The sequence below is a fragment of the Myxocyprinus asiaticus genome, chromosome 16, assembly GCF_019703515.2.
Source record: "Myxocyprinus asiaticus isolate MX2 ecotype Aquarium Trade chromosome 16, UBuf_Myxa_2, whole genome shotgun sequence".
In the NCBI taxonomy this organism is placed as follows: domain Eukaryota; kingdom Metazoa; phylum Chordata; class Actinopteri; order Cypriniformes; family Catostomidae; genus Myxocyprinus; species Myxocyprinus asiaticus.
The window spans coordinates 5,194,270-5,208,241 of NC_059359.1; the positions used below are offsets into that span (position 1 = coordinate 5,194,270).

Sequence of the window (13,972 nt, forward strand, 5' to 3'; positions counted from 1 at the left end):
GTTCTCGAGTTGAGTTCAACTCCCTGACTGTATGATTTTTGGAAAAACTCAACTTTTCATGTGAGACATCACTATCTAATCGTATCACTCTCTTATTATTAATAATTTATCTATAATTTAAACCCGGAACAAACAGCAATCATAGTAAAACTGTGGAAATAACACAGGGGGATCAGGAAAATACAATGGTGTGCAAAGAGAATACATCACTACGCCCAAACTACTTTTTAGGAATGTATTTTATTCACATTATGTTTTTTACAAAAGATAAATATGAACAAATTTGCATAACAGGTAATGCAATAATATACAATTGCAAAATAATTTAATATATATAATCAAATAATACAAATAATCAAATTATAAACATCTGCAACACCTAAATTTCCTCTTATTAATGTCATACATTTGAATCCTTGCAGTAAATCTGTAGTTTATTCATACATGTGACATATATACATATACACATAGCACAAACAGTACCAATTAAATGTTGACTGAATTTCTTTTAATGATCTTTAACAAAACACCTTGGTCTGAAGGCTTATGCCTAAATGTTTGAAGAAAGATTTATACACAATTTTAAATTGTATTGCAATAATATATTTTTGTGCAAAGGCTGGGCATTTTGAAGAAGGTAAACATAAGATAGTTTTTACTTTTTCATTATTACACAATTCCCCATACTTTCATTTGTGTTATTTAATAGTTTTGGTGTATTTATTGTTATTAAAAAAAAAAAAAAAAAATGGATGTGAATTATATCTATCTCTGAGGACCAAAAGCAGTATTCAACAGTATTTCTAACAGGATAAGCAGTTTCTCATACAGAATGAAGCCGCAGAGGACAGTTGTGAATGGTCATACAGCTGGTAGCTCCATCTTACTCATTACAATCACAAAAATTCCAGCCACCAGTCCCAGAAACCCCACAACAATCCCGGCCACCAGCACTGCTGTCTCAACCTCTCGAGGGTCTTCCTGCTTCACCTCTGTGTGAACACACATAATCGAGTGTTATGTGCAGAATCAATAAAGCAAGTTTTGTGTACTAAAAGAAGCTTGTACCTGAAATCAGCCATTACACATGTTCATATGTAAATGTGTAAAAATACAAATTTGTAGATTTGTACATTTTATTATAAATGATATTGTAATTGTAATAAAAATACAACATTGAAATGCTACCACAATAATTTTGCATTGTATATACAGATACTGTACATACATAGATTCATACAAAATCGATTCATTCAACAAAAAGATTCATTTAGTGACCGTTCTCTCAATATATATATATATATATTAACATATTTTTCAGATTTATAAATTTCAATTTCATAACAAATATCCATCAGATCGAATTGAGTAATAGTTAACTAAATTATATTAAATATTAAGTACACTGGCGGCCAAAAGTTTGGAATAATGTACAGATTTTGCTCTTATGGAAAGAAATTGGTACTTTTATTCACCAAAGTGGCATTCAACTGATCACAATGTATAGTCAGGACATTAATAACGTGAAAAATGACTATTACAATTTGAAAAAGAAAAAATGTTCAGAACTTCTTAAACTACTTCAGTTCTCATCAAAAAATCCTCCATTGTGCAGCAATGACAGCTTTGCAGATCCTTGACATTCTAGCTGTCAGTTTGTCCAGATACTCAGGTGACATTTCACCCCACACTTCCTGTAGCACTTGCCATAGATGTGGCTGTCTTGTCGGGCACTTCTCACACACCTTACAGTCTAGCTGATCCCACAAAAGCTCAATGGGGTTAAGATCCATAACACTCTTTTCTAATTATCTGTTGTCCAATGTCTGTGTTTCTTTGCCCACTCTAAACTTTTCTTTTTGTTTTTTTGTTTCAAAAGTGGCTTTTTCTTTGCAATTCTTCCCATAAGGCCTGCACCCCTGAGTCTTCTCTTTACTGTTGTACATGAAACTGGTGTTGAGCGGGTAGAATTCAATGAAGCTGTCAGCTGAGGACATGTGAGGCATCTATTTCTCAAACTAGAGACTCTGATGTACTTATCCTCTTGTTTAGTTGTACATCTGGCCTTCCACATCTCTTTCTGTCCTTGTTAGAGACAGTTGTCCTTTGTCTTTGAAGACTGCAGTGTACACCTTTGAAATCTTCAGTTTTTTGGCAATTTCAAGCATTGTATAGCCTTCATTCCTCAAAACAATGATTGACTGATGAGTTTCTAGAGAAAGCTGTTTCTTTTTTTGCCATTTTTGACCTAATATTGACCTTAAAACATGCCAGTCTATTGCATACTGTGGCAACACAAAGACAATGTTATGCTTCATTTAAAGAACCAAATAGCTTTCAGCTGTGTTTGATATAATGACAAGTGATTTTCTAGTACCAAATTAGCAATTTAGCATGATTACTCAAGGATAATGTGTTGGAGTGATGGCTGCTGTCTAGATTTGATCAAAAATGACTTTTTTCAAATAGTGTTGGTGCTGTTTTTCACATCAGTAATGTCCTGACTATACTTTGTGATCAGTTGAATGCCACTTTGGTGATTAAAAGTACCAATTTTCTTCTGAAACAGCAAAATCTGTACATTATTCCAAACTTTTGGCCACCAGTGTAAATCTAAGTTTTATCTTTCGTTTAATTTAGTTAAAGATTACTCAATTTAATGGAATTTTGCTATGAAATTTAAATGTATATATCTTTAAAATCGTATATACAGTATATACATATATATATATGGAGTGTTTTTGCAAACCTGTAATGCCAGTAGATGGCAACAAATGAGCATATTTAATGTGTTATGAGTGAGTCATTGAATCTTTGATTCAACCAATTTTTCACAAGCACCGAGTCAATCAGTCATATTACACTTAATTAAAATTTGCGCATCTACAAATCTACCAAGGGACTTCAGAATGCATCCGGTGTCATAATCAAATGAGTCCACCTGTGAAATAGAGTCCTGAGGGGGTGACTGTTTGTTATCATGACGGCTTTGAAACAGTGAAAAGCACTATAGATATGGCAGTAACTTGACTGGCTTCACATAATTAATGAACATGTTTACTTAAAAAATCATGAGGGGGCCTGGGTAGCTCAGTGGTAAAATACATTGACTACCACCCCTGGAGTTCGCTAGTTCGTTAGTTCGAATCCCAGGGTGTGCTGAGTGACTCCAGCCAGGCTTCCTAAGCAACCAAATTGGCCTGGTTGTTAGGGAGGGTAGAGTCACATGGGGTAACCTCCTCGTGGTCACTATAATGTGGTTCATTCTCAGTGGGTTGCATGGTGAGTTGAGCGTGGATGCCGTGGTGGATGGCGTGAAGCCTCCACACGCGTTATGTCTCTGTGGTAATGCGCTCAACAAGCCACGTAATAAGATGTGCAGGTTGGTGGTCTCAGATGTGGAGGCAACTCCACCACCCGCCACCCGGATTGAGGCAAATCACTATGCGACCACAAGGACTTAAAAGCACATTGGAAATCCAAATTAGGGAGAAAAGGGAAGAAAAAAAAAAATGCTAAAGTGTAATAATGCAACTTTAGGAAAGTTGGTTTTAGCTAATTGTCCTTAAATATACTCAGAATTGCTCAGGACACAATTATTTATCCATCATAATTGCTGGTGTGCATATACGATTGTAAGTTTTGTAAATATGTAAAATATTACACCACCAGAACATCTGAATTCTCGTGTGAACGCACCAACGTCATGACATCACGCGATAGCGACGAGAGGCACTGAATGTTTACAGGAAGCAATTTTTTTAAGTTAATACAGTTTTAATTAGCAATTAGTTTTTCACCCAAACGTATAGCTAATTAACATTTTATTAGCTTTAAAAAATTGCTTCCTGTAAACATAAATATGCTTTTTGGACCATCAAAAATTGGTGCCCATTCACTTGCATTGGATGAAGCTATAAACCTGGGATACTTTCCTAAATGTTAAATCCTGTTCTGATGAACACAGAAGGTCATATACATATTGGATGGCCTGAGGGTGAGAAATTATTTTTGGGTGAACTATTCCTTTAAATTCCTGAATTTGAATTGAGGTAGCAAAAAGGATGTAGAACTGCAATTCGAATTTGAATTTAAGGAAGTAGAATTAAAATGGAATAAAATTCAAATAAATTCATATTGTTTTTTCAGGCTGTTGTTAAGTTTATTTTATTTTAAATTGGCATACACAAAATGTTTATGTGGTGCAGTCCCATTTACCTTCTTACCAGCCTGGGGGCATGAATAAACTGGTGGCATTTTGCATGGTTTTATTTACATTGTTGTTGTTGATTTTGTCACGTTAGGTAACTTGTTTTTTTTTGTTTTTGTTTTTTTTTGTTTGTTTGTTTCTCTAATTCCCAACGCCTCGGAATTGATTCTTTTTGGAATCGATTCCCAGCCCTAACTGCTTCTCGGCCTTTTGGCTAAGATCAAGTGTAGTATCTGTTCTGATCGGTTTAATATCTGATACGTCCCTTATCTGGGATTCATAACATTAAAAATGTTTTGGGATCAGGGAGCTGGAATAGGGGCTTGCTCCGTCCATGCATCGACCTGGTATTGCAGTATTTCCAAGAACGGTGCATCTCTTAAAGCGGTTATAAATTGAACTAATAGTAGTTTAAGTGGCGTTGTGTCATCTTTGTAAAGAAGTTATAAATTTGGATGTAACTTAACACAAAATAATTTAGTTAGCAATTTTTTCACGTGTTAACTAGAGGTCGACCGATATATCGGTTTTACCGATTAATCAGCACTGCTAACAGATTTCTGGAACTATCGGTTATCTGCAAAAATCCACACCGATAGTTTTTCCCTGTTGCATCCGGTGCTGGAGCGGCTGGGAAAGGTCCGCTGTCGTTATACAGTATGAGAGCGGTCTCTAGAGGCGAAATAAAAACTATCACTTCACTGATGCCTTGTGGTGTTTGTTTTGACACGTGAGACTGCACTCTGCATGGAGCGGAACACTTCAGATGCAGATTTAAAACATCAACAATGAAAAGGTATGTATACAGTACACTACAGTACACGCTGTCATATCATTATAAAGTAAAAACAAAAATGCACGCATGTCCTACCCAAATGTTTAAATGTCACGATTGTTACCATCTATTATCATCTGTTTGCATTAGTTTATATCCAGCTGGTTACGTTTATGCATTCGTTAGCCAGCTAAGTTGCATATTTAAAGCTAGTGACGTGAGAAAGCAAATTAAAATCTTCATGCAGCCGAGAGAAACGTATAAACAAATCAGAAACGCATCTGATTTCAATTCAAATTTTTTTATCCTCACTGTAATACGATGACATCAGATCGATCACATTCTTGTGCTAAAAAAGGCTAGACACAGCGCAACAAATACAGCTGAACAGAAAGCAGGTGTCTCAAGATGTTTTTTAAAGTTCTTTTTATTTAGACACTTAATATAAAAAACAGCGCTCCTGCACGAGATGCTGAATAAACAAAAACAAAGGGAAACAAAGACGTTCGTCTAGCGCGCATTTACATAGAAATATAAATGGATGGTTGCAAAAGTGTTCGGTGTGAACAGCCCCTTACAGTTGGTGGAGGTCTTTGGCCGTTGCATACTGCTCTCTTATACACATTTCTCAGATTAAGCAATGAGTTGTTTAAATGCTTTCTCTGGATAGAAGTTCAATTTGGAAATGTGTGTCTCAAGATCCTCACGTTCGGATCCAGTCTGTTGTGTTCTGTCTGTTTGAACAGCCCCTGGCCTGGGCTCATATTCTGAGCCGCTTCACCACCAATTTCAGCCGAATACCACTGCTATCTGGAAATATTGCTACTCTACATTCAACTGTACTGATTAAAATACAATGTGGTATTTCATTGTTGTTATGAAGCTTGAGTCTTTAGTAGTAGGAATCAGTGCAAGTGTAACACCATGTGAACTGTCTATTGAAACGTTTACCCCCTCATTTTACTTTTGACTTAACATTTGAGAATATGGACCGACTAAAACTTTGTATTTATTTATTTATTTTATGCACATTAGTTGAAAATGAAATGCTCTTTTTTAACAGCCAGGATAGGAATGTTCTATGCAATAATATAACGGTGCTGAATGGTTTATGTATTTATTGCGCCCTCTTGTGGACTAAGGAAACAACGTCAATTTAAAAATCAGCTGACTTTAAAATTTGAATATTAGTTCATATATATTAATATTTATATATTTATTTCATTTAAAAATGTACAATACATTTTCATGGTTCAGTCAGTACTGTTTATTTTTGTAATAAAGTTCAGCGTTATTTTACTTTGTGTGTTATTTTTTCATTCAGTATCAATTTTAAAAACTATCGGTTGATTAATCGGTTATCGGCAGGTACAGCCCAACTTAGTTATCATATCGGTAAAATCCACTATCGATTGACCTCTAGTTTTAACTCACACATTGTTTACATCTTGCGGCTAAACTTTTGAAACTCAACAGTGAGTATTGTAACGTTTATGGATTGGCCCCATTGACTTCCATTATAAGTGCCTCACTGTAACCCAGATTTTGGCTTTTTTTTTTTTAAGAAAAGATGGAGTCAAAATTTATTTTTGTAGTAATCAGTATTATGCCACAAATTCTGTCAACTGAGCTTAACTTGTATAGAACCCGGAATATTCCTTTAAGCTTCTGTATTTTAAAATTATGACCTTATAGGACAACAAATTTCCAAGTATTATCATTAGATATAATACAAACAACTATCATAAAGCAAATTTTTCATACAATCTACTTCAAAAATACAAATAAACAAATAAGTAATTAACATTTTAGGGCTATTTGTCTATGTTATTAGGAAAACTGAGAAATTACATTTAAAAGATCTTCAAAAGCCCATCATTTTTACTGAAACTATAAATTTAACCCTTCCATGGTCTTAACGATCAAGTCCATACTTTGTACCACAGGGTCAAATATACCCATTTTTTATCTTCAATTTCAAAAGCTTGTAATAAAGGCTCTGTTTGCTCCATCTCCCTACTTTTAGTCTTAGATACTTAGATTTTCCACATTAGGTAGCTGCACCAACGTGTGTGTGTGTGTGTGTGTGTGTGTGTGTGTGTGAGTGGAAGGTTGTGTTTGTAAATTATGAGTATGAGTGTACTTATAATAACATTTTGAACTTTTCTAACATTTTATGGTGAGGCTTCTCAAAAAAGACTGGATGTTGCAAACCACATTGGTCTGTCTCTTGCCTTTCAGATCTTTATATTGTGATAGAAGGTTATAGAGAAAAAAACAATTCTAGTGTTTGCTTCCACCTAGAGGAATGGTTTAAGACAAAAAGTAGAGGGATAGAGCAAACAGAGCCTTTATTACAAGCTTTTGAAACTAAAGATAAAAAAGGGTCAATTTGACACTGAGGTGCAAAGTAGGACTTTTTTGTAGCTTTGTATATAAATACATGACATTTTTAAAAATGACATTGCCAGGTGCAGATCATCTCTGTGGAGGATGTCATGAAGTTTCAGGCCGAAAACCTAAAGTTAAGTTTATGTAAATCAGTGTTAAATATTCAAAAAGGTCAGATTGACCAATAAGACCATGGAAGGGTTAAATGAGCACTACAGACTCCAAACAAAGAAGTATATACTATACTATACTATAAGTACTATATAAATATGTAGTTAATTAGGTTGAGTATTTCAGAAAATAACTTTAAATATTTCCCAATGAAGTAAATTACAAGTACTTATAAAGTTACACATGGATATAATGAATTAGTAAAATTTTTTAAAACGTGTTCTTGTTTGTTCGTGTTAAGTGCAGTTTTGGGAAACACATAAAAAATTACGAACATTAGGAAAATCGCTCGGATAGGGGTCACTGACAAACAAGTTTGTCTGAAGTGATAAAAATGAGAAATCTTTTAAAGATCTAGTTTAAAACACGTGTCAAGTTTGTAGAAATGTACTCTTTGTGTCCAATTTAATTTCATACATTTTTGAAAAACATATACAGCATTTTCTGAATATATATATATATATATGTATATAATGTCTTTATAAATGTCATGTGGTGTAACCATCAAGTAAAAGGTTAAAATAACTTTCTTTGCACCTTGAATACATGAGTGTGCACACCTTAATTGTTCATTTCCAAAAAGTTTTCGAACAAATTTTTCCAAGTAAAAACAAATCATGAATTCAATCATCCAAATGATCAAACAAAATGTGTCTTTTTCACACAAAAAAAGACACATTTTTACTGTTTAGGACGGTTACACCTAACATGACATTCGTCCCATAGAACAGATCTATCATTAATAGGAAACGAGAATGAGTTCATGAACACTCTTTACTTAGCTGGGAAAATTGGCATTCTCGGGCACACTAAAGTCATTTTAGAGTTTGACCAACCCCAGCTAGGACAAACTCACCCAAAAAGCGTGTGATTTCTCGCTCCTGCCCCCTGTGTCGTACAGTGCAGGTGTAGATGTCGCCCTGCTCAGGATAGAAGTCTAGGTAGGAGAAAATGCGAAAGCTGAAGTCATTCGGATTTGAGTAATACTGAGTCTCCGTGACGTCCAGTTCATTTACCGGTTCCCCGTTCCTGGTCCACGAGATATTCACGGGTGGCGGGTGGAAGTCGGTCACAAAACAGATTAGGGTGTTTTGAACACCGATCTCCACATCTCTCTTAGTATACAACAGTGAGGTCAGAGGAACTGTTGACAGACATGAAGTTGAAGACATCATATGTGATTAAAGCCAGTAGACATTAAGCAGACAAATACACATATTACAGGGGTAAACGCCCTGGGGTTACTGCCCAAATCAGTAAATGTGATGTGTGTAATTGCTTCGATGTTAGTAATGACTGAATTTTCATTTTTGAACTATCCCTTTAATTATTTTAACCCTCCTATGGTATTGAAAAATGACACCTCCCTTTGGTTTTCATGGTCATTTTTGACCGGAAGGGTCAGATGTCTAACTCCTTTTATCATTTTCTTGATGATGATAATGATATCATTTCTTCTTCCCTGAAGTAAGAACAATAACATTTTGCATTACTTTTGGGATTTTATGCTATTTTGATCTTATTTACATGTACATTTCTAAATTTTTACATTAATTTGCATATACAAATAAGACAATTGCTGACATCTGTTGAACAAAATATAAATAACATGACTTGAAAACCATGTCATCCCAGTAACAGCCAGTAGATGACTGTAGCCACTTACTGTGTTGTCTGATGGTTTGTTGTAACCCAGTTTTATATTTTACCACAAGATATGCATTTGGATATATATTTAGACATGATCAAACTATTATTTGTCAAAGTTTAGCATTTTAAAATTGATTTGAAGAGTCAGTTTTTGCAGTTAATGTAATCGTGCTTGCAATCAAACCTGACCATGGTGTTACAAAGTGAAGACACAGAATAACCATTTTTCTAACGCTAAATTATTTCAAACATAAAAATGTAATAACTCAAAGTAAATGCATAATAATGTCAAGAAAATGATCATCAAGAAACCGAATTGGCCTGCAAATTCAGAAAATTCGATTAAACTATAAAACAGAAGAATCAGAGTAAACATTTAAAAGTTTCTATAGTAAAAATTTACTATTTGCAAACGCGTGCATGTGTGTGTGTGTGTGTGTGTGTATACAGGTTTTGCTATACTTGTGAGGACCAAGTATTGAGAATCAACCTGTTCTGTGAGGACATTTCTGGTTGTGAGGACCTTTTGGGTGGTCCTCACAAGGGAAATGGCATATTAAATGGTGTTTTTTTTGAAAATGTAAAAATGCAAAAAGGTTTCTGTGAGGGTTAGGTTTAGGGGTAGGGTTAGAATCTATAGTTTATACAGTATAAAAATAATTATGTCTATGGAGGGTCCTCACAAGTATAGCAAAACCAACATGAGTGTGTGTGTGTGTGTGTGTGTGTGTGTGTGTTTGTGCTATCATCAGCTGGAAAACAACAGATGACTTGTAATGACAACAATGACCAAAAGATGGCTGTAGTGCTCCACTTATTGATGCCCTGTGTGTGTGTGTGTGTGTGTGTGTGTGTGTGTGTGTGTGTGTTTGTGTGTTGGTGGGTGTGGGTGTGTGTGTGCGTGTTGGTGGGTGTGTGTGTGTGTGTGTGTGGGGTGTGTGTGTGTGTGTGTGTGTGTGTGTGTGTTGGTGGGTGTGGGTGTGTGGGTGGGGGTGGGGGTGGGTGGGTAGGTGGGTGTGTTCTGAATTGTGAATGTGTTATTGTTTCACCCCTTCATTTCAGAGTGTTTGTGTTTAGCATTGTGACTGATTTATTGTTTAATTATATATATATATATATATATATATATATATATATATATATATATATATATATATATATATATATATATAATGTTGTACTCATCTCACCAGTTCATGTTTTGCATTGAGGGTGTTTTGGAGTCACCCTGTAATTTCTGTCTGTTTTTTTCTGCATTGTGGCTAATTTTATTGATTGTATTTGACAGATAAAAAAAAAAAATGTTCTGTTTTTTGGTCTTTCCCATTCATTTTCAATGATCGGTCGCGTTTTTATTTTTTTATTTTTTTTTTTTTTTTTATGTTCAAATGGCAAATGGAGGAAAGGTCACCAAGTCTTGTACTGCTCCAATAAAGGAAACCATTTTTATTAAATGAGGAAAAAGTTTTTGGTCAAAAATGGCCGAATACCATAGGAAGGTTAACTATTGAAAAATTATTCAAGTGGCTTTATGAGGTTTTCTACTCTCATTTAGAGGTCTTACCAATGGATTCTGGTGGATCATTTTCTCCTGCAATACAGCGAGGAATATTGTAGAAGCAAGTGCCAATGGAGTGGTGTGCTTGAGAGGGCAGATCGCTGGCAAGGGTCCAGTCTGCTGCAAACTCTGGTAAGCGTTGCCTCACTCTGTAGTCTGCAGGATCCACGTGCCAGATTTCCTCACCGTCAAACTCCAACTCAAAGCCAGCATCTTCCATCACCAAATGGCAGTATGTCAGTTGACGCATTAAATGCTTGGCCCCTAAGAGAAAGGTCACATTCAGTTTAACTACCCACATACCAAGGTCAGAAATTAAAAGTGGCTTGGGCCACTTAAACAAAAGTAACGCACCCTGAAATGTAAAATGTGAAGGTAAATAAAAAAAATCCTGATTTTTTCTTCTTCCTGTTTTTATTTTATTATTAATTTTTAATAATAATAGTAATTTTATAAAATTTGTTAAAATGTATAAACTGTATTTAGACAAATCCCTTTTTTTTTATTTATTTATTAAATTATTGAATAGAATGTTAATAACTATTTCAAAAGTTGTTAATATTCTATTCCAGGCCTAGTTATAAATTAATAATATTGATTTTATGGGTAAGATGGAATGAATTCCAATTTATAATCAGATATAATTAGAGAACTGATGTTACTGAATTGATTTAATTGAAAGTTTTATCATAAAAGATAAAAAAAATTGTTAATCTGGTTTAAAAAAATAAATAAAAATATGCCCTCATAAAAGTGAAAAAATACCCCAAAAAATCAGATACATTGTGCAAATGTTATTGAACTACAACTTAAAAGGGTCAGGTCTTGGGGCACTGAAAGCAACAAAAATACCCACTGCAATTTAAACATTTATATTTGTAACATCTGATTATGATTATTATTTCAACAAAATTATTTACACATTATTAACTGTATTTAGACAAGTTGTAGCAACTCATAATGTAATAAAGCATAATGTAATAACTGCACAAAATGTGATAAATTTAATTTAACAAATGTTAATAATGTTTAATTATTATGTAATTATGTAAGAGTGCATGCTAATAGGTTATTACAATATGAAAAATGTATTAAATTGTTAGATGTTTTTAAAAATGTAATAATTTTCAAAACAATATAAGGCATAAAAAACAGGTATTCCTTTACAATAGTACATTTTTATCTAAATCTAGTCTTTACCTACGAAATACAATGGATTGAAATGTTCATGCATTATTATTATTACTACTACTACTACTACCTTGCATTACTACTAATATATTGCCTATATACTAACATAAAGTATACCACTACTAATTATAATAACTAATAAATGTCACCTAATCTTATGTTTACCTCTGGAAAGATAGTCCCATAATGTCCTTAGCTTGTTAGTTAGCTAGAGGAGGAGCATATTGCTAAAATGATAAAAACATTAATAATATATGCAGAATATAATAGAGTACATATACAGTATATGCATTATATTTTTACTTACCTATGATTGATGTCTGTAAATTATTTAATGTAGCCTGTGTTTGAATAAATCTGCTAATTCTGTCAAATGTCAAAAAATTGTTGGGAGTCTTTTTCCACAAAAAAGTGTTTTATGACAGTCACTATTTAAGTTATTAAATCTAGACAATGATTAGAAATTGTATAATTATATAACCAGAAAGCTGAGGCTTTATTTTTTAATTCAATGCATAAAGCACAAAATGTGTTTTTGGGTCAAACCGACTCAAAATGATGGAGCAGATCACAATCACAAAATGATTACATTTTTATGAAAATATTTGAGTTCAAAATGTAACTAATAAGCATAAATTTATCTTAAAGTAATAACCTATTAAATTTTGCACTATATATATATGTATGTATATATATATATATATATATATATATATATATATATATATGTTTTTGTGCTCATAACGTTGAGAGAAAATTATTGTTATAAACATTGCTTCACTTATCATTGTGTGCTTTTACATTAACTGTTACGTATTGTGATTACAATGAGTTGCTACAGAGAGTTCATAATGTAACAATTTACATTATGCGCTCAGATTTTGATTACGTTTTAAGAAAAATATTACATTTTGGACATTAATTACATTTAACTTCTTACATTATGTGCAGTTGTTACATTAATCTTTATTAAATTGAGTTGCAACACATCCCATTTTTTGTAATACATCATTATTATTTTTATAAATATTAATTTCAATAGTTCTTAATTCTATTCTAGGCCTAATTATTTATATCATTGCATAAAATGAGTTATTCTATGGGTAAAATGTAATATTCCAAATCAGTAATTAAGATTTATTAAAAGTAATTGAAGTATTAATGTAAAAGGGTGACATTTTCATAAAAATCTGGTTAGTAAAATCATGCACTTATAAACATAAAAAATGCCCCTGAAAATTATATCCAGGGGGCAAATATTGCCCTTCAATAGAGAAGTTACTGACACTGCCACATAGACGTACATGATTACAATCAACTAAAAACATCAACAGGAACAAACTCTACAAAAGTCAAATATGCAGATCTGTCAATTTCAACAACAGTTTTTAAAAAGAGAAAAGTGTTACCTTGAACTCTTAAAAATCTTCAATTAACAGCAAGAGTGCAAAACAGAAATAACCTGCACAACATTTCAAGGCCAGCAGCTGAATGTCAGGAGTCAGCAGGGTATTTACGGATATATTTACTTCCTCAACTATCATTGTGCTAATAAAGTTTCCTCATACCTGAATGAAACTAGAGCGCTAAATTACACTAGCCAATCAGGTTTCAGTTCTCTTAAAATAAAAGTCATTTTATAAATTCTACAAAAGCCATTGTTTATTGAACAATAGGATCTACTGTATCTTAGGCTAATTAGAAATTACTTTCTGAATGTGCTGGAGTGACCAATACCTAAAATGGACAGGACAATAATCTTACAAAACACTTTGTGAATATACATTTACATGATGCACTTAAAGTGCATCCGTAAAGTATTCACAGCGCTTCACTTTTTCCACATTTTGTTATGTTACAGCCTTATTCCAAAATGGATTAAATTCATTATTTTCCTCAATTCTACAAACAATTCCCCATAATGACAACATGAAAGAAGTTTGTTTGAAATCTTTGCAAATTTATAAAAAAAATAAAATCCAAAAAAAAAAAAAAAAAAAATCACATGTACATAAGTATTCACAGC

At 33.3% G+C, this 13,972-nt stretch overlaps 1 protein-coding gene and 1 non-coding gene across 2 annotated transcripts; one reads left to right on the forward strand and one right to left on the reverse strand.

Annotated features, from left to right (window-relative positions):
- Positions 1-719: 719 nt before the first annotated feature.
- Positions 720-13,718, reverse strand: LOC127454140 (RLA class II histocompatibility antigen, DP alpha-1 chain-like). The gene is made up of 4 exons (XM_051721127.1): positions 13,356-13,718; positions 10,762-11,019; positions 8,404-8,691; positions 720-992 (listed from the first exon to the last, which is right to left on the reverse strand). Exons 2-4 carry the CDS (start codon positions 11,003-11,005, stop codon positions 862-864), a joined length of 663 nt encoding a protein of 220 aa, XP_051577087.1. The 5' UTR covers positions 11,006-11,019; positions 13,356-13,718; the 3' UTR covers positions 720-861.
- Positions 4,405-4,591, forward strand: LOC127454670 (U2 spliceosomal RNA). The gene has a single exon (XR_007899587.1). It is a non-coding gene; the product is annotated as a U2 spliceosomal RNA (small nuclear RNA).
- Positions 13,719-13,972: the final 254 nt, after the last annotated feature.

What these genes read in the sequence shown, in the direction of transcription:
- LOC127454140 (XM_051721127.1), bottom strand. Translation starts at nt 11,005, where the DNA reads ATGCGTCAACTGACATACTGCCATTTGGTGATGGAAGATGCTGGCTTT. An exon ending in TGATCCACCAGAATCCATTG is followed by an intron (nt 8,692 to 10,761) that starts GTAAGACCTCTA and finishes GTCTGTCAACAG; the next exon opens with TTCCTCTGACCTCACTGTTG. An exon ending in AGAAATCACACGCTTTTTGG is followed by an intron (nt 993 to 8,403) that starts GTGAGTTTGTCC and finishes GTGTTCACACAG; the next exon opens with AGGTGAAGCAGGAAGACCCT.